We start from the raw sequence: 15,587 nt of genomic DNA on the forward strand, positions 1-15,587 counted from the left end.
GCTACATTTTCGGAAATAACTTATATACCTGTTTTAAAAATAAAACATCTGACAGCCGCCGCCAGAGGCCGAGCGCCATATCGTTTCCCCAAATTACATTTCGAAATGTCCCGCGACCCCTGAGAGCATCCGTTCGGCCGAAGTTCTGGCGGTTTGGGTCCCTGCCTCTCGCTTATATTGTGACATGTACCAAAGAAGAAAAGAGCACTTCTCATGGAGAATTTCCACTGTCAATATTTACCGTTCGGTGGATTCGACACCCACGGACTTTCGGTACCTTGCGGGATGTCGGCGTCGCCCGTCGAGGAAAAGAAAAAAAAAAAAAATGACGCTTTCCTCATCTGGCCAGTGGGCCGAGCGCAGTTTAATGTTATTACTGCGCAGGTGTGGGTCTCCTCCCTCAGGGTTCCATTAAAATGATGCCCCGCTCGACACCGCCTCCATTTGCTCTTTAGATTTAACTCGGGCCATATGTCTGGCAGGAGGCAAACAGCTGATGAGGTTTAATTGACAGAAATCAACATATTTGGTTGCGTGTGTGTGTATGTGTGTGTGCAAATGGTCAATAAAGCATGGCATGGTGTGTGTGTGTGGGGGGGGGGTCCCTCTGCAGGGTCAACTGTGTATCAAAAATAAAACAGACACAATATTATGGTGAAAAAAATAATATTTGTTTATTTCTATGGCTGTTACATATTAAAATTAAGAGGACTTGTGACCGCGGTTAGACATGATATATCTAACAAGAGGCGTGGAAAAAAAAAAGGGAATCAATCACATGATAATTCTCTTTAAAAATGTCGTCTTATTTACATGTTTGTTAACACTCATCCCCGGCAAGCATCTAAGGAAGAGCCTAGGTTTGCTCGAAACGTCATGCGAGAACACGTTGAATAAATGATCTTTATTTTTAGAGCATTTTGGGATTTTTTTTTCAAATCTCTATTCAGTTGATTTGTTGGATCCAGCACCCGTCCCTGACAGAGCAGTGGATCTGTGTGTTTTTTTTTCCTTTTTCCAGCTGTAAATTAAAATAAAGACCAGACTCAACATCCTGGTCCACAGTAGTGATTTACTTTGACCTAGACTTTTATTTTTTGGGCTCCATGTCATAGGATTATTGATTAATGGTATAATGCATTTAACATGAATGCTCTTAAATATCTTTTTCCAGAATATTTAATGTCGTTATTGGGACTGTGGAAAACATGGTAAATCTGAATATATTCTCACCGAGTTCAACCAGCTAACTATCCGACGGTATCTCCTTTTTTATAAAAATATAACAGGGTTCAAATAAACACATTGCAACGGCAGTTCTAAATCCAGACGGCCGGCGAACGTGACAGACGAGAGCAGAAAAATGGGACAAATGAAAATTGCACATTGGCTTTCCTTTGTAAATTAGGATCGAGAAAGAAAATAATAAATCAACATGGGAGAGCCACCAAAACGTACAGTAAGCCCTGAAATACAGAAGCACTGCACGTCACGGGAGGACTGACGCTCATGTAGAAAAGGGGGCCGAATGATTGGATCCGTGTCGGCATTTTTCGACTTTTTAGCGTTTTATTTCCATGGAGATTTTGCCTCATCCCGACACGCCAGATATCAAGTGAGCCGAGGGTTTGTGGTGACGGGATTTAAGATGTTGGACGAAGCTCAGGACCTTAAACGCCCCGGCTGTGACCTCAGATCGAGGAGTCAGTCATCTTTTGAAAACAAATACCGGCTCACTGAAGCCCCCGGTGGCCACGGCGGCACATTTGAATTTAGTCTTAACAGTTACATAGCAAATAAATAAGAGTTAAAGCTCGCCGAAAATCAATGTATATGGTCGTCTTTTCCACCGGGATTAAAAGTAGGGGACGCTCGGGATGAGAAATGTGACAATTATGTCAAACGTTGTGGATCAAGATTTTAAAGTTCTACATTTCAGTGGATATTCACATCATTGCAAAAACTGATTTCATAGTTTGTTAAATGCACGGGAAAGGAGTGTAAGATGAGGAGAGGAAAAAAAATATCTGCTAAATGTGTGCGGATAACAAGAAAAATAGGATTCCGAATACATATTTAAACCGGCGTTTGTTTAGATTTCAATTTATCATTTTAAAAGGAGAAAATTTAGGATATCATGTTATCACATCGGCCCACGAGCCGGTTGAAGTGCGTGTCGTTCACACAGATGTTTTTGTGTTTCTCCGCAGACGGATTCCGCCGAGAACGTCGCCTCCACAACGCAGGTAACGAACGTCCACGGCCGGGTTTTCGCGACTCCGTCTGATCATTTCTGTCCGTCTGATGTCTTAAAACGCATCACGGCCGCGTTCAGAAGCACCGGGTACAATTTAAAAGCATATAAGAGGGCGAATGATTATAAGCTGTTTTAAGTCAGGCGGGATATCTGAACACCACGCTGACGGGCACAGCGCAATTAGCACATAAAGCCTGTCGATGGCCCTCGACATCACGACTCTCTTAGGAGTGGCAGACTTATAAAGCCTCCTGATCTATTACCGCAAAGTGATTAATCCTCCCCGCACAATGACCACTCTTAAACCGGGACTCTATATTATGAGGTGGCCCTATATGGCGGTTTAGCTTTGCACTAATTAGCATTCAGATCAGGGGCCGCGGAGACAGCCCCTCCACCGGAGGAAGGACATAGGAAGAGATGGCGACACAGTGAAATGTCATTAACTTGATGTTAATTACTAATTAATGGGGCTATTTCATTTACATGTATCTCTGGCTCTCTGATGAGGCCTGCCTGCGCCGGGTTACTACCCTAACCGGCCGACAAGTTGGGGGAGGGTTTATCTCGTCTCCCCTTCCAGTGTTTCATCTCCGCTAATTAAATAGCACGCCGCTCATCACGGTTATGTCTGCTTTTACAACGCTACTCCCCGCCGCCGAGAGCCCTCCGACGAGCGGCCGGCCACCTCTTTACCGCCGGGCCTGTTGTCGAGTCCGCTCTTTATCAAAAGCGGGCATCGCTTCGCCGTCGACTTCTAACCGACTTGTTACTTTCGGCTACTGGTGACCCCCTCCCCGTCTTTTCCTCGCCACGCGGCAGACACAAGCCATCTGTTTCCATGGCAACCGGAGCCGCTCGGTCCCTTGAGAAGGAGTATGTTGGGTTGACTAGCGTCTGGCCATTCACACGTGAGCGGTGCCAGCTAGCCAACATGGCACACAGCATCCTGCCATATGGTGCCACCGCATACGTCCCGCTGGCCCAGACTCAGGGTTCCGGGTCTGCGGCGTGAACGGGACCCGCGCTTGAACCCGCTCAGGAGCGGATCAAAATGGAAAATTGGCCGCCGATGCCCGACGCGGAGCTTCTCCGGATCAGAGCGGAAAAAAAATCAGAACCTGCCGGATGATAAAAACTTCACAGAAGTCGTCGACCGCGGCGAAGGATCGCAGACTTCTGTGGCCTGGATGGGAATCCGCCGGCTCGGCCTCACGCCGACACTCTGCTGCCTCTCTGTGGAAAAACTCTGGAAATACACGCAGTCGCCTCAAAAAAAAAAAAAAAAAAAAAAAAAAAAAAAATCCCAAGCATTGACAAAATATATATATTTTTTAATCAAAGTTGACATATGCTTTTAAATACATATCATCAACATAAAATACTACACCATCGTGTGGTAATGTATTGTTTTAAATACACAGCTTACACAATTATCGATCAGAAGTCGACACTGAGAAATGTCCGGCAGAAGTTGTTTTCCAAATAACCTGCTACAGGGTCCCAAATGATATGTTAAAATAGGTATTTTCAAAAGGGGTCCTCCGGGTTTTAAGGAGAATAAACACAATCGCGCATCGAGATGATACTTTGTAGCGCTGCACCCCGTTTCTCCCCCCGGGCCCTTCGGAGGGGGTAGTTTGGCCGCCGTCGGCTCCCAGGTGTTGTGCTGTTTGCTGTTTTGGACGATTCTGTGACAGAGCGTCAACCGTCTTCCAACATATAATATGGTCTACATGGTGCGTTTTGGTTTCACATTATACATCCCTATGAATTATTCTAGTCTATACAGGTAATTTGTACATTTAGGTCACTGTAAATCCAAACAAACACTGACGACGGAGGAAGAATGAGAGAATACGTCCCGCCGAGGCCCCTTTTCTGACATTTCCTATGACAATGGAGGGAATACATTTGGCGCGTAAGAAATCAAGGCTGTGCAGACAATTCATCCGCAGAGGATTCATGTCGTTGCTCTACAATCTCAGAGAATAAGGGCACGTCGCACACGTCAATAAATTACACTCTGCCAGTTTGACCATGTTGAACACATCAGTACTGCTTCATTCAGGCAAAACATAATAAATGCATAGATTTAAGACACGAGCGGCCAATCGTCATTCCTCCGAGTCAACATTCGAGAACGTTACTAGTTTCCTCTCGCCGCGTTTGTGGTCGTAAAATCACGGCAGGAGCTCGAGAAAACGAGAGTTCGTGAGTAAACTGTCTTGTTTAAAGAACGGACGGAGAGCCCGACGGCCCCTTGACAACGCGTCGCCTTTCTCGCGGCCTTCTTCGCGCTCCCGCTTCCACGCCCGGCTCTGTCAATGGCGTCGCTAGCGGTCGTACCGCTAAATATTAAGAGTTTTCCGTTGTCTAGAAGATGAGACGAATGCAAAGCAAAGCAAAGTGCGGGTCGGGAGAGAAGGACAGGGGAGGAAACTAAACTTGCAGAGAGATCAGAGGTGTAAACTTAAAAAAAAAAAAAAAAAAAATTTGCAAAAGCAATTGAGCCGTATAAATATAGAAGTACTCAAAACAACCGAGGTATACATATATTACAATTCATCACATCGAAAATTAAATAAACAGAACCTTTGGTCTTCCTACTCAAAATATTACTTTAGAACGCAAACGGAAAAAAAGGGACACGCTGTGTAAAAGCTTTGTTGCCGCTGCGGTTTCCACCAGTCCGTCCGCCTGCGTCGAAGTGTAACGGGGAGCAGGGGGGGAGGAAATCGTAACCATGGCGATGGGTATTAAAGTGGGAAAATTGTACAGGATGTAAGAGTGCCTCACATGAAACCGGTGGCTGGATAATAAGGTGTGGGTCGGGTAATGACTAGTCAAGGCTTGAGGTGAGACCCTGACCTCTAGCCCCCCCCTTCCCGCCGGCTTAAAATAAAAAATAAAAAAAAACAAAAAAAAAAAAAAAACACCTGGGTTTGTCACAGCTCCTTCACAGCATATAAAAATAGAATAACAGTGATAGTAATCTCTGTTACAAATGAAGAGCGCTTACGGTGGCCCGGTTCCATCCAGCACCGTGCCGCCTCAGCTGGGACCTGGAGGTAGCGTGGACATTCTGTACCTGAAATCTTCTACCGGATCTACCGCATTTTCCGTAACCGGCCGAGGAATTTTCAATAGCACTGGTACCTCGGAGGGGGGAAGGGGGGGTCGAGGCCGCGGAGCCACGCCAGGTCAGCGCGACACCCGGCCGTGTGCTTTACAGTAAACGTCGTCGTCGAGCGGATACGGACCCGATCGGAGATTAGCTGAGGTTTCGTGTTCGTAGTTCACGGGCGGGTCTCTGGAAGGGGACGGCGTCCCACCCGCTGTTGGCAACGAGAGCGCGTCCGTCGGACGTCGCGCTCGGATCCGGTTTGCGGCTGCGGATTCAGATGTGGATGTTGTGGCGAGTCTTGCTGAAGTCGATGTCGACGCGACGGGCCTCGGCGAAGGCCAGGAAAGTGCAGAGGCCGAGCAGATTGACGACGGTGATGAGGGCGAACACGGCGGCCCACGAGCCCGTGGTCTCAATGAGATACCCTGAGAAATACACCATTAAGACCCCTAGAGAGGGAAAAAGACACAAACGGTGACGCCGTAAATACCCCAGTATGGAATCAAAGGTCGCGATGTGAGATTCTGCTGAGAAGATGTCGCCGTCCACTCAGCATCCACACACTGATCTACCACCTCCGTCATCCGCCGCCGCCGCCGCGTCTATTATTCATCTGACACCGGCTCCATTATGCTTTCGCCGTGAAATATTCATTACAAGTGGGAGCCTCGGTGACTGACAGGAGACACATGAACTCAAAGTTTGGATTTGGACAAGCGGATTAATTCCGAAATATTAAATATACATATGATCAAATATTTAACTTTAAGGCATTTAAGATTCTTTAAGGCGAGCGATAACACGATTTAGCAACGGTTTGTGAAAGATTCATCACAGGGGTTTTGTTGCAGCCTGAAATGACAGAAACTCACCGGAGAAAGCCCCGCATGTATTCATAACACCTGCGAAAGAAAACCAGTTCAACATTTAATGAAGAAAATGATCGGATCAGTTCAAAATGTTTTGTATCGATCATCATTTAATCATGCTTTATGGAAATTTGCAGGCATTTCTTTCAACTTACCAAATAAGGCTCCGGCACAGGACGGCGCGAGATCTTGAACATTTACGGACACGCCGCTGTAAAAAGAACAAGACATTTTTTTCTCTTTCAGGACTTTTTACTGCGCTGATGCCCCAGATCAGGTTAGGCACCAAGTTAGGATATGCAGTGTGTGTGTGTGTGTATGTTTGTGTATGTCTTTGTCAAGAAAAAAAAAAAAAAAAAACTCACTAACCCAAGCTTAATGTTCTGTATATTTCCTGTGCATCGTGTATTTGCAAGTGTATTTGCAGTCCCTATGTCCTCTATTAGTCTATTAGCCTCTATTAAGTCACTTTGGATAAAAGCGTCTGCCAAATGCAATGTAATGTAATGTAATGTAATTTTACCACGCAAGTCACAGAACGTCCTCGTTCGACATTACACTGAAGAGAACTAAAAGAAAATGTAAATAGCATGAAATGAGGAGATGATTTTAACGAAGATGCGAAACCTGCATAGAACTGAAAGTAACTTGGAGAGTGGATTCATTCTGTCCTTTATTTAAATTCTGCAAAGAGCGCTTTCTTAACAGTCACTCCTTTGCTTACCTGTGACTAAATGTGGTGAAGCCCATTGTGGCGGAAACAAAGGCTATGGCCCAGGGGAAGGTCGTTTTGCCGCACAGTAGAAGCGTAAAGATGCTGGAAACACCCATGGAAAAAAACTACATGGGAAAAAAAACACAATCTCAGTCTTGCAAAGTCCCTGTAATTACATGCACGGGGGGAGAAATGTAGACTGAGGATTAAATCCACAGTGAGACCTAACAGCTAGCAGCGGTACTCCTGGCTGGGAGGAGGCCATACCTGCATGAACTTCCTCACTGTGGCCGTGTCGAAGCCTGGTGGGGAGCAGAAAAGTCAAAAGAGGTGCTTTTACTGCTGCTTCGGCAAAAAACAAAATACATATTTAACCAAGAGTCGCTCGGCTCCGGTACCTTGACTGATGAGGTGGTCCGACAGAAATCCACTAAAGAGGGAAGATGGAATGGACACCAACCAGGGAATGACATTAAACACCCAACCCTGCAGGGATAGATGTTTAAGAGGGGATGCAGTCCTTTCAACAACACGATGGAAGACCTGGAAAGCTAAACACCCTCAGGAGTACTTTGCACGTCGTACTAGTTAGCAAATATTAAAGCAGCGAGACATTAAACGCCAAAAAATGTGCACTGTCACGACAACGTTAGCGCTTATCTGCTGACGCCGCACGTAACACTTTTCTGTTTTCAAGGTCGAGCGCGCGGCGTGGAGGTCGGGGTTACCTTGGCGTCGGGGAAAGTATCTTTGAAGAACGTCGGCAGCCACGACAGGAGGGTGAAGAAAGTGCTCGCCGTGCAGAGGTGCGTAAGGATCACCGCGCTGGTTTAGGAAACAGAGATGCCGAATAATGGGTACGGACACACTTAAACCGACATGATATACAGTGATCCCTCGCTGTAACGCGGTTTACTTTTCACGGTTTCGCTACTTGCGTCGTGCATTGTGTTCTGCGTTCTGATTGGCTAAAATAACGTCGCAGTTTAATATGTACACGTACGTAAAACAGCTCGCCAAATTTACATTAAGCACGTGCAAATTCTCTTGCAATTTTGAGTTTCTATAAAACCCATAACGTTGACAAAACGCTCTGGACCGACAAAAGCACCTGCGGCAGGAAGATGCTATCTATCGCAGATAAAGTTAAACTTCTGGACATGCTAAGGGAAGCTAAAAGCTATGCGGCTGTAGGTCGGCATTACGGAATGAATGAATCTTCCGTTCGTTCCATAAACAAGAAAGAAAAAAACATAAGGACGACAGCAGCAATGTATAATAGATTACTTAATTGTATAATAATTGTAAAAAAAAAATAAAGGTTTCTACTTCATGTATTTTGCCTATCACAGGTTCTTTTTGGAACGTAACCCCCGCGAAAAACAAGGGTATACTGTATTTACAAGATTGTTGCCTTTCCTTCCCCATCGGTGCTACGGATGACAGCATGTCTCCCCTGTAGTTCATTCAATGTTACGGCATGTGTTTCTCGCAATGGAATCATGAGGGACCGTCTGACCTCTCTCTAACTCAGATGATCAAATTAAATCTCCTTGTCAGTCGGTTGCGTTGCGGCATTTCATTTTAAAGGCCTGAGCGAAGGGCCGTGGAAAAAAAAAAAAAAAAAAAAAACATCAAGAGAATTGAAAACCAAGCAGATGGAGGGAACAGATAAAACCACAGAAAAGCTATTCTCGAATTCGATGCAGGAGAATTACAGGTTAGGAATGTGCTACCAAAACGGTGGTTTAAGGAAGGTCATCTAGCAGAGCCTGTGCAAAAATAACCTCTTCTTTCATTCATTCGGACTCCGAGCTCACTGGCATTGCGGAACCTCAACCCTGAAATTTGCTGCACCTAACAGCTGTTTTCTAGATGCCCAAAGCTCTTTGATTTGAAAGCGACTGAACTTTCTAGAAGGTCTCTTTCATAGCCGCTGCTCCTCTGTCAGACAGACGATCTGAGTGGAAACGAGTTCGGGCAGTTGCAGCTTTTGGAATACGGCCTGATAGACGGGTTCTTGCGGGACCTGTTTATCCTAAACTATAAAGCGTGCGTCAGATAGAATCTATTTTAATGTCGGGCATAAAGGAGCAGGACAGTCTACCGTGCACCACCTCCCCTCCATCTATGGCTGCCAGAATGAACAGCGGCATCACGGAACATCTAATCTGAGGTGATGTTTTACAATATCGGCTCCAATGGAGGAAATGTACACTAAAACGAACCGTTAAAATTCACAAATATCGAAAGCAATCTCTGAGCTACCTTTTGAAAAAGATACATTTGACTGACGAAGCAGCAGTGGCGTTCTCCCGCAGTATAACGAGATTTCAGAACGTGTTCTTTCCTGCGGTACGACTGTGGGACTCCGGTACAAATTCCTGACCGAGGTTTTGTAACGTGGGCTCTTTATCTCACCACACCGCAGGTTGTTTGAAGAGTCGTAACCAGTGTCTTTTGGTCAGTTTGGACTGGGGCCCGCCGTTTCCGAGGGACTCCAGGGTGATGATTGGCCCTGCGAGCAAAGATAAATACAGGAACGTGGGCGTAAGAGGGCACCTCCGGCGCCAAGCACACACTCGGGACAGCGCCGAGTAAAAGCGTCCCCTACCTTCTCCTTTGAGTAGGTACTTCCACATGCAGTAAGCCCACAAGACCGAGAGGAGGCCAGACACGTAGAAGACGCTCTCCCAGCCGTACAGGTCCAGCATGAGGGAGCCGGCCCCTCCGATCACCAAGGTGCTGCATCAGATCACAAAGAACATCAAAAATTCACATACATTGTGTGTATATATATTCATTCATCCATTATCTATAACGCTTATCCTGCACTCAGGCTTGCAGGAGCCTTTCACAGCTGCCACTGGTTGGGAGGTGGGGTTAAGATAAGATAAGAATACTTAATCGGTCCCCAAAGGGGAAATTCTTTTGTCACAGTAGTGCAACAATAACAATAACAATAAATATGAATATAAATAACAGACAATGAAAAGGACAAACACAACATTGAGGATCAAAATAGATGACAGAATGACAACAACAGGGATAAAAATGGACGATAGAATGGCGACAACAAGGATAAAAAGGTTCATCCTGCACAGATCGCAAGTTGTCCACAGGGCCACATAAAGAGACATACAATCATTCAAACGTCATATAGAGATGTTCAACCATTTACATGTCTGGGGCAGTTTCTGGTCTCCAATGAGTCCCCTGCATGTTATTGGACTTTTTGGAAGAAACCAGAGAACCTAGAGGAACTCCACACAGACAAGGGGAGCACAAGGAGAACCGTGCCGCCCTTACATAAATATACATTTATATGTTTTGTAGGCGAAAACGTCCATCTATCTTCAAATACAACTCTAGTAGCTGAAAGCGTCTATAAGAACCAATGATAAAATTGGGGCCGGCTCACCCTAGGTAGGACCCGCTGGCCACGGTGCTCATGAGGAAGCCCCTCTCACTCTCCGGCACCTTCTGTGAGCAAAGACTAGCCAGAGAAGGGTAATGGACTCCTTTAAAAAAAAAGAGAACACGTCATAAATGTAGGGCTGAATATTACAAGCCGCCCTATGATAGCTTAGGGTGGGGTTTTCCAGGGGAAAAAAAATGAGTAAACTTTCAGAGAGGGGCCATATTGTTGTTAGAATGTTGCCCAATAAACACCTGCCGTCCAAATGAAACGGCCAAGTTTCTCGCCGTGCCGATCTGCGTGACTTTAACCAGTTGATTTTGCTAATACATGGTAATAGAAGTCAAATTAAGCTAAAAGTTTTAAACCAGTATGATTATCTTTACCGACTCTTACTTAAAACCAGTTGACCAAGTTGAAAACCACAGTTTTTTGACATTTATCTCATGAAGTATAGTCTTCTGACAAAGAAAGATTACAAACGCTGAGCTTCAAAAGCAGCAAGCACATTCCAGTAACAGATGTCACGTTGGACGCGTCTATTGCTTTTAGACACTAGGTGTGTTCCCCATGAATGACCTCATTTGAGGCAACGACGGTAATTTGCACAAAAGGCTGTCTTACCTTGCAACAGGCCCATGAGAAAGCGCGCTATGGTCATAGACAGGATCGGCTGCGAGCAGAAATGAGCCAAAATGGGCGTGAAGGCCGTCATCGAGCCCCAGGCGGCAGCAGACAGCAGGAGGACCTTCTCCCCTCCCACCCTGCCGGCGCACAAACACTGCTAGGAAAGCTGCTTATGTCAAAGACAGGTTGTGAGAGTGAACTCTGCTTTTATGCCCAGCATGACTCACTTACTCCGGGAAAATAGCTCATCTTTTGGTTTCGGCGCAAGCGGCCTTGTTTCTGCAAGAACCCCTGGTAGGAATGGGACTCAACTAGAAGCCACAGCCAATGTGTATCCTATCTGTATCTGTGAAGCTTCTTGTCAATCGCTGTCAAAACGTATCGTGGCCACCGGACGTCTAGTAGCCCCTTAGATAAGGACATACCATAGTCACCCTATTGAGGAAGCTGGATCTTATCAGAAGGAAGGGCTGCTAGTGGTCTCATGGTCTAGTTAGCTACCAACACACATTTCAATAATTCCCTGATTCAAGCTTGTACCCTGGTAGCAACTGATTACTGGAAATGATTCGGTACATTCGGCTGCATCAAACGGATTTGTAACATAGGGAACCTCCAGACACGTTAAAATGCTGAAATGTATTGTGCTAAGCTAACCAGGAAGAAGCCGCTGTCTACCTCCGCTCTGCACGCACACAAAAGGAACAGAAGTCAACACTTTGCAAAAAAACGGATATGGAAAGTAGGTGTTTTTTATCCAAATGTATTTCCAGTCTCTCATTTGCTTGGAAATTGATTTTTTTTTGTTGTTGTTGCAGAGATCAAGCCAACCGCTCGCCTCGGGTAAAGTTTGTCCCAAATCTGCAGGTGCTTATAAGCAGACGTCTGACAATTCCAAGTCAACAATTGGGCACAAAGCTAAACAGGACATAATGTTAGGAAATTACAACGAGGACAGAATTCTGATTACCCTAAGTAACATGTCGAACAACGGTTTTTAATACCCACGATATCGAATACCTGACGCACCAGTTGGCCCGTATATAAAGTCATCTGACCGCTCGTGACGGTGAAGCTCCGAGTCTGACCAAAAATAAGACGCGAGTCTCAGCAAATCGGTAAGTTGGGCAAAGGCCACACGGAAGGAGATATCTGTGCAGTATTAAAGGTTGCACTCACCGGTCACTGACGTAGCCGCCGAGCACTTGGGTGAAGCAGTAACCCCAGAAGAAGCTGCCCAGGACCATCCCGGACTCCCTTTTGCTCCAGCCGAACTTCTCCGCCATGCTGACGGCGCAGATGGGCATCGCCACCCGGGCGCAGTACAGGAGGCAGGTCCCAAGGAGCAGCACCACCGTCCAGATCCGGGCCACGGGCCTGCGACACACACACACACACACACACACACACACACACACACACACACACACACACACTTACTTCAGGAGGGTCACCATCTGAGGTGTGACCCCTGGACGGGAGGTGACCCCTGGAGGGGGGGTGACCCCTAGACTTGGGACACTTATAGGGACAGGCCTATGTGTGTGTGTGTGTGTGTGTGTGTGTGTGTATGTGTGTGTGTAAGAGAAAGGGACATTCTGGTCTGGCAGTCCATAATGCTGATGACGAAAAACAAGCTAGCTGCATCTTTTGCATGTGAAGCTGCTAAAGAAAGAGGAAAAAGAAGAGCACCAGGTAAAAGTACTTCAACATCCTGTTTTAGGAGCAAAATTCAGAGAGATTGGAGATTGTTTTCTTGTTGGTTTTTTGGTTCTTCACTAAACACTGAAACTAGTGTTAGCCGATGAGCAAAGTTATGGGACGGCTGGAACCGCCGGGTGGAAGTTGTTACCTCGACCAGTTGCTGCCGTGCTCCGTCCACTTCTTGTGACATCCCGGGACTCCGCTTTTGTCGGCCGGGTAGTTTTCTTTGTGACACACCAAATCTGGGCTGTAGTTCTTGCCATATTTTTGAATTACTGCCATTCAACGCGAGCTGGCGGCAGCCTCCCTCCCCGCCGCCGCGGCTTGTTTACTCGATCGGGCGGAAAAGTGAGCGTCTCCCCGGCGGACGGATCTCCTCCCCGGGCGTCTCACACCTCAAGGTATGCCGGATAAATCCAACTAAAACCGATCGGACGGGACTACCAGGATGTGATCTTAGAAAATGCTCGGAAATAGAGTCTGCTTTCCCTCCCCCGATGCCTAAAAGGAGGAGTAATCCACGTGTCAGTTCTGTCTTCCCAGCCTCCTCCTCCGGAGCGGTGCAGTTCCGCGTCCGGCCGCTAGGGGGCGGCGCGATCAGGAAGTGGCTCTGCGGCGGCCGGACCGGCGTCTCTCCGCCGGCGTGGTGCTGCGAAACGTCCCGGTCGTGACGGTGCACTTTTGGAGGTACATCGTCGTGCGGTTCCCCTCCCGCCGTGCCGACCTCCTCCCCGGGTGAGGGGATGCGCAGTGCCGGCGTGCTCCTCACCGGGCGAGCCGTCCGCAGCCCCGCAGGCCGTTATATAAGGCGGTGAGCTCAGCACAACTTCGGCGGACACACACACACACACACTTCACCCAGGTTAAAATAGCACAGAGGGAACATGCACCATTTGGAGGATTATTGTGAGATCAAGCAGAAAGTGATGGGATACTTGTTCTTCTCCACTGGGGCCACTGTGAATCACCCCCATCCATCTAACCCTCCCCTCTGCATCACCAACTCACCTCCAAGCTCAGCGTGTTTTTACCTTCACCATCCCTCTTCTCTCCATCTCCAAACCCCTGACTTTATCTCCAGAATGTCCAGAATGTGGACTCATGCCTGATCCTATCCGTTCTTCTCTGTCTTAACATCTCCACCTCAGTTACCCCCAGAGTACTACCTTTGGGCTTTTCCCTTCAGGGGTCTCCACGGCGAATCCAACTTCTCCATCTAACCCAATTCTCTGTCTCCTCCTCTCTCACGACATCCATAAATCTTCTCTTTGGTCTTCTGCTGGACCTCCAATTCCAGCATCCGTCTACCGATATATTCACTATCCCTCCTCTGTGCACGACCCAACCATCTGTGACCTTCTCTCCAAAACATCTAACATGTGCCGTCCCTCTGACGGACTCATTCCCGATCCTATCCGTCCTCGTCGCTCCCAAAGAGAACCTCAACATCTTCATCACTGTGACCTCTGGCTCTGCCTCCTGTCTTTGGGTCATTGTTCCTGTGAGTTCCCCCCAAAATACAAAGAGCAAATTTTCTTCTCGTCTTCTTTGACTGCATCCATGAACCTTCTCCCTGGTCTTCCTCTAGAAGGGGTGGGCAGTCATTTTGGCTGGCGGGCCACATTTCTTATTTAATTTTTATGCACGGGCCTACTAGGTATCATGTAAATTGAACCAAATGAAAATTGCAATTTAAATATTTACATTTTTTGGCATTTCATTTCAACTTTAAAACCATTTTTGATCATATCTATGTAATGACATTATTTTATATGTGATCATCCGTGTATAATTAAACCAAAGGAAAAAATAAGGAGTTTCTAAATTCAGTATTGATTGAAACTACTTATTAAAATATTCAAAGAAAATAGTTTGGCCGGCCGACTGTGTCCCACTCGGTCTGACTTTCACATGCTGTCCCTCTGATGGACTCGTTCGTGATCCTATCCGTCCTCCAATGTCCGGATTTGCTTTTTGGCCCAGGTTAACGTTGCCATGGTCCAGAGTGCCAGATGTTCCCAGAAGAATTTCCAAGACTAAGCGGTCACTGAATTTGTGCCATTAATTCAACTCTGTGCACAGAAAACACATTCAAGTTTGAGGAGAAACAGCAACTGTGAAAAAAGAGAATAGGACGAGAATTCGAATGATCTTCACTGTCATTCCGATCATATACGTGGATAATCTGACCCACGGAGATTACTTTGGATTGGCAAACAAAATGAAAAACGCCTCCTTCGGTGATTGTGTTTGAAAGGCGACCTTGACAACGTCTCTCGCTTTCCCGTACAAAAGAGAAGAAACTCACACAAGGGCACCACGAACATGCAACATTTACACAAAGAAGAAAAACGACAGATCCGTGCACAAGGAGGTAAATCGGGTCACAATCTTGGACGCTTTCACCCGGGGGTGATAACGTGGGGTATTCAGGGTTCTGACTGCTGTACCAAAGAAGAGTTATCGGGGCGCATTTGGACAGTATGGGCCTGTAGAGCCGTCCGGCAGGAAGAAATACAGGGCTGGGAAGGAGGAGTCATTTTCTAATTAAACTGCCCGGTTGAAGTTACGCTTTGTGTTCGTAGCCTTAACTCAGGCGAGAGGAGAGGCAATGAAGTAGGGGGCTTTAGATGTTGAGTCAGGAAATGCAGTTTTCTCTCACAGTGAGGGATCCAGGAAATAAAGCGGCTTTTACACAACAAGCGGTTGCGTTTTTGGTTCGTGCTTGACTTTGGGTGAATTCGAGGTGTGACTCAAAGCGCCCATATTTGATTTCTTCTTGACGATCGCCGTTTCCGTTGCTTATCAGACTGAATTACAGGCAACTAGCGGTGCGCTGGTCCGTGCACGGTATTCCTGACATTGCTAAG

At 46.7% G+C, this 15,587-nt stretch overlaps 1 protein-coding gene across 1 annotated transcript; it reads right to left on the reverse strand.

Annotated features, from left to right (window-relative positions):
• Positions 1 to 3,570: 3,570 nt before the first annotated feature.
• Positions 3,571 to 13,248, reverse strand: slc17a9b (solute carrier family 17 member 9b). Its single transcript, XM_086141796.1, has 13 exons — positions 12,866 to 13,248; positions 12,193 to 12,390; positions 11,011 to 11,150; positions 10,390 to 10,489; positions 9,583 to 9,713; positions 9,390 to 9,486; positions 7,697 to 7,793; positions 7,367 to 7,454; positions 7,236 to 7,270; positions 6,978 to 7,093; positions 6,409 to 6,464; positions 6,257 to 6,286; positions 3,571 to 5,833 (listed from the first exon to the last, which is right to left on the reverse strand). The coding sequence occupies exons 1-13, from the start codon at positions 12,997 to 12,999 to the stop codon at positions 5,658 to 5,660; spliced, it is 1,398 nt and encodes a 465-aa protein (XP_085997922.1). The 5' UTR covers positions 13,000 to 13,248; the 3' UTR covers positions 3,571 to 5,657.
• Between the last annotated feature and the right edge of the window lie 2,339 nt (positions 13,249 to 15,587).

This window comes from Fistularia commersonii, chromosome 34 (assembly GCF_037954325.1).
Source record: "Fistularia commersonii isolate RoL2024-O1a breed Wild chromosome 34, RoL_Fcom_v1.0, whole genome shotgun sequence".
Taxonomy (NCBI): Eukaryota; Metazoa; Chordata; class Actinopteri; order Syngnathiformes; family Fistulariidae; genus Fistularia; species Fistularia commersonii.